At 43.7% G+C, this 17610-nt stretch overlaps 1 protein-coding gene across 3 annotated transcripts in view; it reads right to left on the reverse strand.

The window, feature by feature from the left end:
- Window positions 1-17610, reverse strand: part of spag9a (sperm associated antigen 9a) — a 180369-nt gene that overhangs the window by 66979 nt on the left and 95780 nt on the right. For all 3 annotated transcript variants that reach the window (XM_060901600.1, XM_060901601.1, XM_060901599.1), the window contains exons 3-6: window positions 16578-16648; window positions 16248-16342; window positions 14340-14508; window positions 2445-2589 (exon numbers count right to left, since the gene is read on the reverse strand). In XM_060901600.1, the coding sequence (XP_060757583.1) occupies window positions 2445-2589; window positions 14340-14508; window positions 16248-16342; window positions 16578-16648 (480 nt within the window). The remainder of the gene's footprint in view (window positions 1-2444; window positions 2590-14339; window positions 14509-16247; window positions 16343-16577; window positions 16649-17610) is intronic.

Genomic DNA, 17610 nt, shown 5'->3' on the forward strand with positions numbered 1-17610 from the left:
TTTCACGTGACGTCACGACAAACGTGGCCGCCATTTTGGACATGTACTACCAGTAGTTTACCACAGCCAACACTGAGGAACGGCAGCAAAGAAAGTGTTTATTTTCAGCAAGACTTCCATCATGCCACTATATTGTTGTGCACCTGGATGTAGTAACCAGCAACAAACAAGGCAAGGGTTATCATTTTATCGGATCCCGGTAGATGCTGACCGACGGAGAAGATGGATAGCGGCATACCAACGCTTGTGTAGTGACCACTTTGTTGGAGGTAAGACGAATAAAATTAGCCAGAAAAGGCATTACATTGCTGTTAACATTCCATTCTAGTTTACTGTAATTATGATCTGGCAGCTATTTACACCGGATCCAGTGTAAATAGCTGCCGGAGCCAACGACCGAGGTTCCGGAGCGCGCTAGCTCGCGGCCGGCTGGAGTGCGCTCCAGCAAGCTCGGACGTTGGCTCCGGCAGCTATTTACACTGGATCCGGTGTAAATAGCTGCCAGATCATAATTACAGTAAATTAGTAAATACAGTTTTCTGCATCGCGCTCCTTTTTCTTTTATGTTTGTCGCTTTCCTCGCATTCAAACCGATTCGAGGCGAAGTCCACTACATGTCTAAAATGGCGGTTGCGTTTACGAAGGTCACGTGACTGAAAAAGGTCTATAGTTCAAAGAAGAAGCCGTATCTAAACATGATCCAGAAGCGCAGACGTCTTCTCTGGGCCAAGGCTCATTTAAAATGGACTGTGGCAAAGTGGAAAACTGTTCTGTGGTCAGACGAATCAAAATTTGAAGTTCTTTATGGAAATCAGGGACGCCGTGTCATTCGGACTAAAGAGGAGAAGGGCGACCCAAGTTGTTATCAGCGCTCAGTTCAGAAGCCTGCATCTCTGATGGTGTGGGGTTGCATTAGTGCGTGTGGCATGGGCAGCTTACACATCTGGAAAGACACCATCAATGCTGAAAGGTATATCCAGGTTCTAGAGCAACATATGCTCCCATCCAGACAACATCTCTTTCAGGGAAGACCTTGCATTTTCCAACATGACAATGCCAAAACACATACTGCATCAATTACAGCATCATGGCTGCGTAGAAGAAGGGTCCGGGTACTGAACTGGCCAGCCTGCAGTCCAGATCTTTCACCCATAGAAAACATTTGGCGCATCATAAAACGGAAAATACGACAAAAAAGACCTAAGACAGTTGAGCAACTAGAATCCTACATTAGACAAGAATGGGTTAACATTCCTATCCCTAAACTTGAGCAACTTCTCTCCTCAGTCCTCAGACGTTTACAAACTGTTGTAAAGAGAAAAGGGGATGTCTCACAGTGGTAAACATGGCCTTGTCCCAACTTTTTTGAGATGTGCTGTTGTCATGAAATTTAAAAATCACCTAATTTTTCTCTTTAAATGATACATTTTCTCAGTTTAAACATTTGATATGTCATCTATGTTCTATTCTGAATAAAATATGGAATTTTGAAACTTCCACATCATTGCATTCCATTTTTATTTACAATTTGTACTTTGTCCCAACTTTTTTGGAATCGGGGTTGTATTATTATTATTATTATTATTATTATTATTATTATTTCAACCTAAAGTGTTGGTTGCACTTAATTCAAATAAAATGTCAATGCATTTGCCACTAATTGTTGTTGACTTGTTTGTCTCATCCCATTCTCTCATTATCTCTAGCCGCTTTATCCTGTTCTTCAGGGTCGCAGGCAAGCTGGAGCCTATCCCAGCTGACTACGGGCGAAAGGCGGGGTACACCCCGGACAAGTCGCCAGGTCATCACAGGGCTGACACATAGACACAGACAACCATTCACACTCACATTCACACCTATGGTCAATTTAGAGTCACCAGTTAACCTAACCTGCATGTCTTTGGACTGTGGGGGAAACCAGAGCACTCGGAGGAAACCCACACAGACACGGGGAGAACATGCAAACTCCGCACAGAAAGGCCCTCGCCAGCCACGGGGCTCGAACCTGGACCTTCTTGCTGTGAGGCGACAGCGCTAACCACTACACCACTGTGCCGCCTACTTGTTTGTTTATATCCATAATTATACCTGACTCCCTTACAAGAAACAACAGGAATCTAGAAAACTTCACCTGCACTGTCCAGTATCCAGGTATTTATTTCAGTCACACTGGTTTAATTTTTGGCTAAAAAGTTACCGAATCGATTTCAAGTCACTGAATCATTTCGGATCGTATCATTCTAAATGAACCAAAATCATCCTTGAATCGTATCAGCAACCACGAATCGTGATTCGAATCGAATCGTTGTTAAAACGAACCGTTACACCCCTAGTAGACAGTGTTTGTCAGGCATCATCCGAATTTCCAAAACTTCTCACAATTTCAAAACGTAACCCAGGTTGAGGATTTGAAGCTCAGACTAACCCCAGTGACACTGACTCACCCGTCGAGATGGAACGAGTCCCCGGCGCAGCCTGCACCTCAGCACACCTGCTGGCACCGTCACCATCCTCCCGTTGACAGTCCAACCCTGGCTCTGAGGCTGTGGTGGACATGGGCGTGACAGAATTGGAGCCCAACAGCTCATCCTGAAACAACCAAGAGCACACTCTCACTAAAGAGAACGGCAGAGGTCAGAGGTCACAGCTCTGCCATAGCTCGGTGAGAGAGGGGACAAGAGGAGCAACCGGGTAATACAGAGGATGATTCCTTGGATCCAGTGTTCAAATTGGATTATTTCAGTAACAGATCTATATTAAACCAAACACACTGTGGTTGATAAAATCTTTGAACACAACAGCAAAGTAATCTGTTACTCGTTACTTTAGGAGTCACATTCAAAGAGAAGCTACAATCACATCACACAAAAGCTAATACTGAAACAGCATACAAATTAATACTGAAAACTACAATGACTCATACGCAAAAGCTGACCAGGGCACACAAAGAACACAACATACAGCACCATCAAATAAATATATTTAGCTTTTTTTGCACAGAACAGCCACAACTAAAACCAAAGTGCTACTCTTTCGACTCAATTTCAAATTAAAGCACGTTAAAAAGTAGTTCTCAAAAAAGGAATGAAAAATATTAAAATGACGCCCATTATGGTAATTTGGCATAACTATGACTATAGTACATGAGCATTACAATTTCAGATTAACTAGTGATACTAGTCTAGCATAATGAATGATGTTTAAATGAAGAATGAAGCAAATCTGGGGCAGTCGAACAACTGAAATAGCATGCAATCAAACTGTAAATAAGCTGAATGCCACCACTTCAAACACTCTGGATATGACACCAGTTAATCTGATAATCTAAACCATTTCAATTTGCTATGCCAGAGGACAAGCTGTCCAATTTCAATCTTAATTTCGTCCAATTAAACTCTTTTGAACTACACATAATCCTCACTTTAGTGGCTGCATTCAGCACAACACAGGATGAGAAATGGATGTTGCAAAGCTGCATGAGAAACACAGCATCAGTGCATGATGGTGAAATGAACTGCGCATACTCGGCTGTTACAGAGCCAACTACCTTACAGTCGTCTGCCAGCATATTCCCCCAAGCCTCCTGTGCACTATTACCCTCGCTTTTCTGTGGAGGATCCTCCGCCTCCAGCTGCTTGGGGAAGAGAATTCAAGTGAAGCATGATTCGTGGCATGATAACTGTACAATCCAGTATCATGGTTTTGGGTATATTCGAGCAACCACATGCTTCTCAGGTTCTAAACTGGATGAGTAATCTGGGAAAGCTGATGGACTTTAAGAGGACCTCATACTCTTCAATTAGTTTATCAAAACATAAAAAATACAGTTTTCTCTGATTTTTGACCTACCATATAGTACCATGCAAAAGTCTTAGACCCCGTAGGTTTCTAATATAAATGCTGTCTTGATGCCCGTTTTACATTTTGTGCATTAGTGTCAGTAAAAATGGAAAAAAAAAGTACCAAAACTTATGAACATCTCCTTATAAAAATCTTTAGCATATCAGCTATTAGTTTGTTTTCTGAATAATAAAAATTTTTATTTGTTTATTATTAGCCTTGAATTATAGTACCAGTCAAAAGTCTGAGCACCCTTACTCATTGCACAGTAGTTAATTCGCAGCTGAGATGTTACATTTCTGAGATGCATTGCAAAAGAAGAATAAGATAAATAAGAAATAAGGATATCCATCCTTATTTCTTATTTATCTTATTCTTCTTTTGCAAATAAGGAAATAAGAAATAAGGATATCCATCTCCCCTCCTAGAACTGCCACCTCCCCTCCTAGAACTGCCACCTTATTGTGGTGGAGGGGTTTGTGTGCTTGAATGATCCTAGGAGCTATGTTGTCGGGGGCATTATGCCCCTGTTAGGGTTTCCCAAGGCAGACAGGTCCTAGGTGACAGGCCAGACCAAGAGCAGTTCACCAAAAAACCCCTATGGAGAAAAAATCCAGGACCGTGACGTCGCCCGGTAGGACGCAGCCGGGGCCCCACCCTGGAGCCAGGCCCGGGGTTGGGGCTCGTATGCAAGCGCTTGGTGGCCGGGCCTTTGCCCATGGGGCCCGGCCGGGCTCAGCCCGAAGAGGTGACGTGGGCCCGACCTCCTGTGGGTTCACCACCCACAGAGGTAGCAGTAGGGGTTTGGTGCAGTGTGGATTGGGTGGCGGTCGAAGGCAGGGGCCTCGACGACCTGATCCCCGGACACAGCGGCTGGCTGTTGGGACATGGAATGTCACTTCGCTGGGGGGGAAGGAGCCTGAGCTTGTGCGGGAGGTTGAGAGGTACCGGCTAGAGATAGTCGGGCTCACCTCCACGCACAGCTTGGGCTCTGGAACCCAGCTCCTCGAGAGGGGCTGGACTTTCCACTTCTCTGGAGTCGCCCGTGGTGAGCGGCGGCGGGCTGGTGTGGGCTTCCTTATAGCTCCCCAGCTCAGCCGCCATGTGTTGGAGTTTACCCCAGTGAACGAGAGGGTCGCCTCTCTGCGCCTTCGGATTGGGGAGAGGGCTCTTGCTGTTGTTTGTGCCTACGGGCCAAATAGCAGTATAGAGTATCCGGCCTTCTTGGAGTCCCTGGGAGAGGCACTGAGGGGTGCTCAGACTGGGGACTCCATTGTGCTACTGGGGGACTTCAATGCTCACGTGGGCGATGACAGTGACACCTGGAGGGGCGTGGTTGGGAGGAATGGCCTCCCCGATCTGAACCCGAGTGGTGTTTTGTTATTGGACTTCTGTGCTAGTCACGGTTTGTCCATAACGAACACCATGTTCGAGCATAGGGGTGTCCATAAGTGCACGTGGCACCAGGACACCTTAGGTCGGAGGTCGATGATCGACTTTGTAGTCGTGTCATCTGATCTCCGACCCTATGTCTTGGACACTCGGGTGAAGAGAGGGGCTGAGTTGTCAACTGATCACCACCTGGTGGTGAGTTGGATCCGCTGGCGGAGGAGGAAGCTGGACAGACCTGGCAGGCCCAAACGTATGGTGAGGGTCTGCTGGGAACGTCTGGCCGAGCACTCTGTTGGGGAGGTCTTTAACTCCCACCTCCGGGAGAGCTTTTCCCAGCTTCCGAGGGAGGCGGGGGACATTGAGTCTGAGTGGACCATGTTCTCTACCTCCATTGTGGACGCAGCTGTTCGGAGCTGTGGCCGCAAGGTCTCCGGTGCCTGTCGTGGCGGCAATCCCCGAACCCGGTGGTGGACACCGGAAGTAAGGGATGCCGTCAAGCTGAAGAAGGAGTCCTATCGGGCCATGTTGACCTCCGGGACTCCTGAGGCAGCCGACGGGTATCGGCAGGCCAGGCGTGCTGCAGCTCGGGCAGTTGCGGAGGCAAAAACTCGGAACTGGGAGGAGTTCGGGGAGGCCATGGAGAAGGACTATCGGTCGGCCTCGAAGAAGTTCTGGCAAACCGTCCGGCGCCTCAGGAGGGGGAAGCAGTACTCTGCCAACACTGTTTACAGTGCGGGTGGGGAGCTGTTGACCTCGACTGGGGACATTGTCGGGCGGTGGAAGGAATACTTTGAGGATCTCCTCAATTCCACCGTCATGTCTTCCACTGAGGAGACTGAGGCTGATGACTCAGAGGTGGACTCGTCCATTACCCAAGCCGAAGTCACTGAGGTGGTTTGCAAGCTCCTCGGTGGCAAGGCACCGGGGGTGGATGAGATCCGCCCTGAGTATCTCAAGTCTCTGGATGTTGTGGGGCTGTCTTGGTTGACACGCCTCTGCAACATCGCGTGGCGGTCGGGGACAGTGCCTCTGGAGTGGCAGACTGGGGTGGTGGTCCCTCTTTTTAAGAAAGGGGACCGGAGAGTGTGCTCCAATTATAGGGGAATCACACTTCTCAGCCTCCCAGGGAAAGTTTACTCCAGGGTACTGGAGAGGAGAATTCGACCAATAGTCGAACCTCGGATCCAGGAGGAACAATGCGGTTTTCGTCCTGGTCGCGGAACACTGGACCAGCTCTATACCCTTCATAGGGTGCTCGAGGGTTCATGGGAGTTTGCCCAACCAGTCCACATGTGCTTTGTGGATCTGGAGAAGGCATTCGACCGTGTCCCCCGTGGTATTCTGTGGGGGGTGCTTCGGGAGTATGGGGTTCGGGGCTCTTTGCTAAGGGCTGTCCGGTCCCTGTACGAACGGAGCAGGAGTCTGGTTCGCATTGCCGGCAGTAAGTCAGACCTGTTCCCAGTGCATGTGGGACTCCGTCAGGGCTGCCCTTTGTCACCGGTTCTGTTCATAATTTTTATGGACAGAATTTCTAGGCGCAGCCAGGGGCCGGAAGGAATCCTGTTTGGGAACCACAGGATTTCATCTCTGCTTTTTGCGGATGATGTTGTCCTGTTGGCTTCTTCAAACCAGGACCTTCAGCATGCACTGTGGCGGTTTGCAGTCGAGTGTGAAGCGGCTGGGATGAGAATCAGCACCTCCAAGTCCGAGGCCATGGTTCTCGACCGGAAAAGGGTGGCTTGCCCTCTCCAGGTTGGTGGAGAAGTCCTGCCTCAAGTGGAGGAGTTTAAGTATCTCGGGATCTTGTTCACGAGTGAGGGAAGGATGGAGCGTGAGATCAACAGGCGGATCGGTGCAGCCTCCGCAGTGATGCGGTCGCTTTACCGGTCCGTCGTGGTGAAGAAGGAGCTGAGCCAAAAGGCGAAGCTCTCAATTTACCGGTCGATCTACGTTCCGACTCTCACCTATGGTCATGAGCTTTGGGTAATGACAGAAAGAACAAGATCGCGGATACAAGCGGCTGAAATGAGTTTCCTTCGCAGGGTGGCTGGGCGCTCCCTTAGAGATAGGGTGAGAAGCACAGTCACTCGGGAGGAGCTCGGAGTAGAGCCGCTGCTCCTCCACATCGAGAGGAACCAGCTGAGGTGGCTCGGGCATCTTTTTCGGATGCCTCCTGGACGCCTCCCTGGGGAGGTGTTCCAGGCATGTCCCCCCGGGAGGAGGCCCCAGGGAAGACCCAGGACACACTGGAGGGACTATGTCTCTCGGCTGGCCTGGGAACGCCTCGGTGTTCTTCCCGAGGAGCTGGCCGAGGTGTCTGGGGAAAGGGAAGTTTGGGCTTCCATGCTTAGACTGCTGCCTCCGCGACCCGGTCCTGGATAAGCGGAAGAAGATGAGACGAGGGATATCCATCCATCCATCCATTATTTGTAGCTGCTTATCCTGTTCAGGGTCGCAGGCAAGCTGGAGCCTATCCCAGCTGACTATGGGCAGGAGGCGGGGTACACCCTGGACAAGTCGCCAGGTCATCACAGGGCCGACACATAGAGACAAACAACCATTCACACACACATTCACACCTACGGTCAATTTAGAGTCACTAATTAGTCTTTGCATGTCTTTGGACTGTGGGGGAAACCGGAGCACCCAGAGGAAACCCACACAGACACGGGGAGAACATGCAAACTCCACACAGAAAGGCCCCCGCCCAGAACCTTCTTGCTGTGAGGTGACAGTGCTAACCACTACACCACCGTGCCGCCCTAAATAAGGATATATTATAAATATATAATATAGGTCTAAAGTCCTTCCCATGCCATGCCCTGGTCTTCCCAGGCAATCTCCCATCCCAGTACTGTTAAGGCGCATCAGGCGGCACCAATCTCCATTTCCCTAGGTCCCTCACCTATACAGCTAGGGTTACAGTGGGACCTGGTCCTCTGGTAACTGCAAGAGTTTGAATCCCCACTTGCATCTATATTGCAGCGTGCCTTGCCAGATGGCAGTAGGTACCATTTGTATGATGGTTTTTGGTATGACCCAACCGCGAGTAGAACTCACGAGCTCCCAATCAAGAGGCAGACACACTAACCACTAGGTCAGCTTACAGTGTGTGTGTGTGTGTGTGTATGTGTGTGTGTGTGTGTGTGTGTATATATATATATATATATATATATATATATATATATATATATATATATAAAATATTATACATATAGCTAGATATAGATAGATATTGCAATTACAATGTCTTGCAAAAGTATTCATCCCCCTTGGTGTTTGTCCTGTTTTGTTGCATTACAAGCTGGAATTAAAATGGATTTTTGGGGGGTTGGCACCATTTGATTTACACAACATGCCGACCACTTTAAAGGTGAAAATCGTTATTTTATTCTGACACAAACAATAATTAAGATGAAAAAACAGAAATCTGGAGTGTGCATACTGTAGGTATTCACCCCCTTTCGTATGAAGCCCCTAAATAAGAGCTGGTCCAACCAATTCACTTCATAAGTCACATAATTAGTTGATTAAAATCCACCTGTGTACAATAAAAGTGTCACATGATCTGTCACATGATGTCTGTATAAATCAACCTGTTCTGGAAGGACCCTGACTCTGCAACACTTCTAAGCAAGCAACATGAAAACCAAGGAGCCTCCAAACTGGTCAGAGATGTAGGGAAGTATAGATCAGGGTTGGGTTATAAAACATGTCCAAAACTTTGAATATCCCAGGGAGCACCATTAAATTCATTAAAGCAAAATGGAAAGAATATGTCACCACTACAAACCCGACAAGAGAAGGCTGCCCACCAAAACTCACAGACCGGGCAAGGAGGGCATTAATCAGAGATGCAACAAAGACACCAAATATAACACTGAAGGAGCTTCAAAGATCCACAGCGGAGATGGGAGTATCTGTCCATAGGACCACATTAAGCGGTACACTCCACAGAATGGGGCTTTACGGAAGAGTGGCCAGAATAAAGCCATTGCTTAAACAAAAAATAAGAAAACACATTTGGAGTTTGCCCAACAGCATGTGGCAGACTCCCCAAACACATGGAAGAAGATTCTCTGGTCAAATGAGAATAAAATTTATTTTTTTGGCCATCGTGGGAAATGTCATGTGTAGCACAAACCCATCACCCTGAGAACACCATTCCTAGAGTGAAGCATGGTGGTGGCAGCATCATGTTGTGGGGATATTTTTCATCTGCAGGGACAGGAAAGCTGGTCATGACTGAAAAAAAGATGGATGGCACTAAATACAGGGCAATTCTGGAGGAAAACCTGTTTGAGTCGGCCAGAGGTTTGAGACTGGGATGAAGATTCACATTCCAGCAGGACAATGACCCTAAATGTACTGCTAAAGCTACACTGGAGTGGTTTAAAGGGAAACATTTAAATGCCTTGGAATGGCCTAATCAAAGGCCAGACCTCAATCCAATTTAGAATCTGTGGCATAACTTGAAGATTGCTGGACACCAACGCAACCCATCTAACTTGAAGTAGTTGGAGCAGTTTTGCCTTGAGGAATGGGCAAAAATCCCAGTGGCTAGATGTGCTAAACTAATAGAGACATACCCCAAGAGACATGCAGCTGTAATTGCAGCAAAAGGTGGCTCTACAAAGTATTGACTTTGGGGGGTGAATACTGTTTTTTCATCTTAATTATTGTTTGTGTCACAATAAAACAACAATTTGTACCTTTAAAGTTGTAGGCATGTTGTGTAAATCAAATGGTGCTAACCCCCCTAAAAATCCATTTTAATTCCAGCTTATAATGCGACAAAACAGGACAAACACCAAGGGGGATGAATACTTTTGCAAGACATTGTATATTGCTAACACTGAATGATCCTCCTCTCTTGATGCTGGACATTTCAACACTCCATTTTTGGACAGTAAATGCAGATCATTAGATTACACGATTATCAGTATTGAAAATCATTTTCTTGTTGCTCATCTTTTTCAAGATGAAGACATAACCCAGAAGTTATATTTTATATGACTAATAAGCGGCTACACATAATGGATGGATGGATAAATCAGTAATCAGACTTTTATTGAACACATTTTGCATTAATTCTTGCACAATTTTACTGTAAACATTTACCCTGAGTGCAGCCATGTTGAATTAGGCGTGAGCAAGCTAACTGACTCGATGCACCAATGAAAACAGAGTGTATCAAAGCCCATCCTGCATTTCTGATCAATGAAAGTGATAGTTTTAATTTCACAGGGTAATGTATGAAGTGTTGCCAAAATAATTTAGCAAGCAAATGAACAAATAATTAAATACTACTAATAATTAATATATTTCAGTGTAACTTGTATGTCCACTTTTCCCTGTAGTAGTACTATTTCTTAATTGTCACATTACGTGTTTGTGTATTTGTTTACGATCGTCCAAAAACAGCCCTCCATATTTTACTAGTTACTAGACAGTATAGTAATTGCTGATATTTAGAATATTCATGTAATTGCTTTTGAAAGCATCTTCACATCATCTTTTCTACATGAGCCAATAACTTTTGCATGGTACTTCATCTTTTCTTCAGAAAGTAGACATCATGCTTTTAGCATCATGCAGCATTTCTCAGTTGTTTTTTTTAATACCCACTATTTTGAGACAACATATCATTAATGCTGGAGCAAGTTCCAGTTTCCACAATATACAATCACACGGACATAACACCCCATGTGGGTTTGAGGTTATTGACATGCACATGAAAGCATTTTAAGCATCAGTGAACACCAGACAGAAGAACCGAGACTGAAGCTTGTAGCTTACTTTGTCATTTTTATAAAATATATATATTTTAAAAAATTTCTTTGCCCAGGTCTTCTGTATGGTATACATGATATTTTGTCAGGCATAAATACAAGTCAGACATACAATAGATACAGCTCAAAAGCCAGTGAGAGTGAGAGTGTCATATGGTTTGAGATACCTACCCTCAAGACACTGTATTAGATTATGCTTCATTCTCCTGAGTCCTAGTGACTAGGCTTCATGTACAAGGAATTTATACCAATGCTTAAATATCTTAAATCATCCGATATCAATACTGTTGGTTCTGATTCATCATCTGCTAAACATATCTGAGAATACAGTTCCTCCAGTTATATACACCACCAACTGCAAAACACAAACTGGGCACAGTTAAGTGTGTGTGTGTGTGCGCGCGCGCGCGCGCATGTTTTTTATATACTAGTAATGGACCAAATAGTAAAATCTGACAATCTCGACATTTGGATGGTCCCCACAAGGAAACTACTGTTGTGTGTGTGTGTGTGTGTGTGTGTGTGTGTGGGGGGGGGGGGGGGGGGGGGGGGGTTTAACAAAAATTGAAAAATAAATAAAAATAGCCAAAAATTTTCCTTTTCATTACTGAGGTTAAGGTTGGGGTGAGGTTTACAGTGTGGGGAATAAGGAATTTTAAGCAGACTGTCACAGGACAGACAAGTCTGAAATGTTGTCTGTCTGTCCAAATTTCAGCCTGTCCGAATGACGGGCCAAAGGCCCAGAACAACGCAGCCGGGGGTCTGGGGCCTGCCTTATGGCCCAGGAAGCTGAAGAGCTTTAGATGCCTGGAGATGGCTTCTCGGCTATTTCCAGGCACATTTTTGTGATCTTCAAAGGCCAAAGTACACTAGACATTAGTTGCTAATTACACTACAAATTGAATATAATTTACAAGAAAATGTCAGAAGAGTAAAAAAAAAAAAAAACATGCTTAAAGTTCTACCCAAGAAAACAGTAGCACACACAGGTCAGTTCCATGTCTAGAAAAAAGTACGGAGGGCCAAGTTCCAGTTGGTTACAGCTTACTGGTACTCATATATAGGTACTATAATAACACTCCTGAAACATTATGTCAACAATGACTATTTTATACTATGTTTATAATAAGTCTATAAGAAATTTAGTAATTAACAATACAGCTAGAGTTAAAATGTTGAGTATGAGATTCCAAGTAACTTTGTAACAAAATGACTTAAAATGACTCAAAACTAGACATGGTGATATCATTTGGCATTCAGACTAAAATCTGCTGGACTAGAACTTAGAAAATAGAAAAAAATATATATATATATATCTCATCTCATTATCTCTAGCCGCTTTATCCTTCTACAGGGTCGCAGGCAAGCTGGAGCCTATCCCAGCTGACTATGGGCGAAAGGCGGGGTACACCCTGGACAAGTCGCCAGGTCATCACAGGGCTGACACATAGACACAGACAACCATTCACACTCACATTCACACCTAGGGTCAATTTAGAGTCATCAGTTAACCTAACCTGCATGTCTTTGGACTGTGGGGGAAACCGGAGCACCCGGAGGAAACCCACGCGGACACGGGGAGAACATGCAAACTCCGCACAGAAAGGCCCTCGCCGGCCCCGGGGCTCGAACCCAGGACCTTCTTGCTGTGAGGCGACAGCGCTAACCACTACACCACCGTGCCGCCCAAATATATATATATATATATATATATATATATATATATATAAAAAAATAAATCTACATCCTAGAAAGCATATGACTGACTGTCATTCTTATTATGAATAAAAAAAAAATGCACATAATAATAACAACATAACCACTGATTGGCAGTTTGGCACTTAACATAATACTGTACTGCAAAGTTTCATGTAAACTGAACTCTTAATCAACCGACTGAATCTATCAGATACTGTCAATCCTAAAACACTAGTTCAACTGCATCATGCAATAAAAACAAGTGACTATTAAGTGTATTATTATTGTCTTATTTAGTGTGCTGCTCAGGGAATGGGAGGTACCTGGAAATTTTGCCGGCGTTAGGACCTTCGATGGCCGAGTTATGAATTTTTAAATCCCTGCGTGCGAGAGCAGCTGGAGCTAGGGCTCATGCTAAAGCTTTTCACGATCCATGCTCACTCCTGACGTCGGATCGGGCCGAGCCTGGGCTGGTTCAAAAGGTCTTGGGGAGAGGGATGTGCCTGTACTGTAAATTTTGGCGGGGCTAGGATCATCGGTGGCCGAGTTATGAACTTTTAAAGGCTGGCTCGTGCCAGGGCTCATATTAAAGATTTCAGCGAGCACAGAGAGGGAGATGCCCGTAAATTTTAGCCGGGCCAGGAACCTTGGTGGCCGAATGATGAATTTTTAAGTAGGGCCCGTGGGGGCCCCCGTTTCACAGGCCGTGTTATGACAATGTATTCGCCCAGTGTAACATTTGGAAGAAAATTAGAAGTAGATTAGATCCGGGGGCGTCGTGGCTCAGGTGGATGGGGCGCCGTGCCGTGGGTCCGGGGACCCAGGTTCGATTCCGGCCCGGGGTCGTTTCCCGGTCCCTCCCTGTCTCTCTCTCCTGCTCGTTTCCTGTCTCTGCGCTGTCCTATCCATTAGAGGTGAAAAAAGCCCAAAAAAAATCTTTAAAAAAAAAGAAGTAGATTAGATCCATATCCTTACAAATTTTTCATGGGCCATCCAGTTTGATGCTTTTGAAATACAGATGGACACATTCGAATTATTTTTTTATCGGCCATCCGGTCCAATGCTTTTGAAATACAAATGGACAAATGCGAAAAGTACCGGTCAATGTCTGCCTTATTTCCCACACTGGGTTTAGGTGCAGGCACAGCATTAATTAACTACAATCAGAATTATGTCAACGGAAGGTCCTCACAATATCCTAGTGAGACAAACGTGTGTGTGTGTGTGTGTGTGTGTGTGTGTGTGTGTGTGTGCGCGTGCACCCTAACAAGCATCTACGTGTGTGAATAGTTTGAAAATATAAGAGAGTGTCTCACATGGACTCTACTATAAAATCAGAGAGCGGCATCTCTCCTGCTCCCTCCTTCATTTTCAAAGCCACATTATTACAAATGCCAAGCGCTCTACTCTGATCCATAACACCAGCTGGCAGTTTATTAGCACAAGCACACTAACACAAACGTTTCCTGAAGCTTATCTTCTTTTGCTTGTATAGGCTTTGGTACTGTGGCCTTAATATTATCATCCTATCTCACTTCATTGAGGCTTGTTGTATTATATTAATGATATATTATGTATGGTGCAGCATGCCAGGGCATTCTACAGAGCTTTAAGTACCTTGAGACTGGTATTCGATCGATGCTGACTGAGATCAGTGAATCTCCAGCCTTCTGTCCCTGGAGTCTCTGCTCGGCCCAGAAAATCTGGGGTCTGAGGATTGTTCCCACCACCACCACCACCACCACCAGATATGGGGAAGATGCCCAAAGAGAGGGGTCGCTCTTTCCTAACATACAGATGTACATCCAGGTATGAATGCAGAGAAGTAGACAGATATTAAAATTTTATAGTATCAGAGACAGAACATTTCATTATCGATACCTCAATACTGTGCATGTATATCACATAAAGCATGAAAGGTGAAAAAAAAAAAACTCAAGAAGACAACATTATAATTTGAGGTTTGATGAGATTTTATAACAAAAATAAGATTATAACAAAAATCTCATTGTTATATAGCAACATATACAATATGTACAGTTTATAATATACAGTACTAGTCAAAGGTGTTTATTTTTATTAATTGTCACTTCATGTCTTACAGTAATGATAGACATCGTTTCTTTTTACTTAGTTGAGCAGTTCTTTACATAATATGGATTACTACAGTTGTGGAATAGAGCTATTTACTGTATTTTTATTATTTACTGTTTAATCTCAAACGTATTAAGAAGGCAAGCAATTGCACTCATTAACTTTTGACGAGGCACATCTGTTAATTGAAAAGCATTCCAGGTGACTACCTCATGAAGCTGGTTAAGATAATGCCAATAGTGTGCAAAGCATCATCAAGGTGAACACTGGCTACTTTGAAGAATCTAAAATATGAAACGTATTTTTTAAACACTTTTTTGTTTACCATGTAATTCCATATATGCTCCATATGTTATTTCATAGGTTTTGATGTCTGCACTATTGTTCTACAATGAAGAAAATAGTCACAATGCAGAAAATCCTATGAATGAGTAGGGGTGTCCAAAATTTTGACTGGTACTGTACTGTAAAAAGTGTGCGTGCAATAAATTAAAGTATTCAAAATAATTACATGTAATATACCTTAGGACACATACTCGAAAACTGATACATAATTTGAAAATAAGGGGAGTGCCACCTTATAGAAATAAATACAGAAACGAGATCACATCAACAAAAGACCTACATATCGTTTTTCTAATTTTGCTGTAAATACGTTTCTTAACCTATAATGTATCCGTCACCAAAATATTATACTATAAAACAATCTATAAATATGACTTTATAGGCCAAATAAATGTGAGCTATGCATTAATTTCAATTTACACATCAGTAAGTTTACAGATGATTCATAATTCCAAACCTGATTTTCTGTTAAGATGACATTTCCTTAAAACATTCTCACTAATTTGTCTGGATTGGCTGCACCAAATTTAACAAATGACCCCTTATTTTAAAGATAATTAACTGCAGCTTTAGAATATCCAATAAAACAAAATTTCCTTTTTTGACCCATTTTGTGTTGACATGTCCCATATAAAGAAATAAAAGTATGCCATAAAGGACATGCATTAATTTAGATGCATTTTCCTGCAACAAACACAACAGAATTTGTATTATTTAAAAAATCATATTTGTTCTGATTGTCCTTATACACACCACTAACAGATAAGAAAAACAAGCTACTCTATGTCACTTTGTATCACTATGACGTACGTATATATATATTTCAATTTCCCTTACAAACCGTATTTTTCTCAAAATAATTCTTTCTATCATTCCTTCATTTCTATCCCCAGTTAGATGAACAATCCAAAGGAACTTCTCAAAATGTTAATAACTGTTGCATGTACACTGGATGTATGATTTTATACTGCAAAATAAACATTTTAATAACAGCACATTGTCTATTCACATCAGCATGCTTTCGTTTGCAGGTTGTTAATCAATTCTGAATGGACTATTTTCCTAAGCGAAACAGTCTTGCCCTACCTGACTCTGCCCAGGGTTCCTGTATCTGAGGCCTCTCCTCCGGTTACCTGCTGGAGTTTAATGCGCTCTACATGTTCCATGTAGTTATGAATCATCTGGAGGAAACAGAGGAGAACATCACTGCTGATAACTGGGAATAGATATTTAGCATCATGAGCACTGATAATTATGTGCCTCTACTCAAACACAGAACTGACTGAAGTTGGCGGTGTTTTATCCCACCTTGATTTTAATCATTTACTCCTTTCGTTCTCACTGGATTTTCAGGTACCTCATCGACAAAACCTTTTAAATGACAGATAAACATTAGAGATTATGCTGGTGTGTTACCTCTGAGTGTCGCTGATGGAGAGAATTGTATTCTTTCTTGAGTTCTGCCTCCCGTTCCTCCAAACGGCTTACTATGAGAGAGAGAGAGAGAGAGAGAGAGAGAGAGAGAGAGAGAGAGAGAGAGAGAGGGCAAGATTGGCCAGACTGTCTGCAGAGGAAGGATGGCATTACTCTCTAACCTGTCAATTAGACCTACACGATCCAAATGTGAGCATGTGTGACCTCATATGTAGAAACAATGGGGTAAGATCAGGTTAAATGGGGTAATGTCCTTATAAACACTGAAGAACTCCATATAAGGCTGGGGTTACAGTGGTGCTTGAAAGTTTGTGAACCCTTTAGAATTTTCTATATTTCTGCAAGAATATGACCTAAAACATCGTCAGATTTTCACACAAGTCCAAAAAGTAGATAAAGAGAACCCAGTTAAACAAATGAGACAAAAATATTATACTTGGCCATTTATTTATTGAGGAAAATGATCCAGTATTACATATCTGTGAGTGGCAAAAGTATGTGAACCTTTGCTTTCAGTATCTGGTGTGACCCCCTTGTGCAGCAATAACTGCAACTAAACATTTCCGGTAACTGTTGATCAGTCCTGCACACTGGCTTGGAGGAATTTTAGCCCATTCCTCCGTACAGAACAGCTTCAACTCTGGGATGTTGGTGGGTTTCCTCACATGAACTGCTCGCTTCAGGTCCTTCCACAACATTTCATTTGGATCAAGATCAGGATTTTGACTTGGCTATTCCAAAACATTAACCATTCTTTGGTAGAACGACTTGTGTGCTTAGGGTTGTTGTCTTGCTGCATGCTGGAATGCAGTATTTTCCTTTCTCCAAACATAACGCTTCTCATTTAAACCAAAAAGTTCTAGTTGGGGGGGGCATTGCTGCGCAGGAGCTATGTAGGCGATCTTTTGGCGAGCTCTAAGAGGCACATCTTTAATTTCGATTTAAAACAGATAAGTTTGATCTCAAACCTTGGGTAAACGTTAAATTCATGGATAGAAAGTACTTAAGATTATAC

Source organism: Neoarius graeffei, chromosome 20 (genome assembly GCF_027579695.1).
Source record: "Neoarius graeffei isolate fNeoGra1 chromosome 20, fNeoGra1.pri, whole genome shotgun sequence".
Classification (NCBI taxonomy): domain Eukaryota; kingdom Metazoa; phylum Chordata; class Actinopteri; order Siluriformes; family Ariidae; genus Neoarius; species Neoarius graeffei.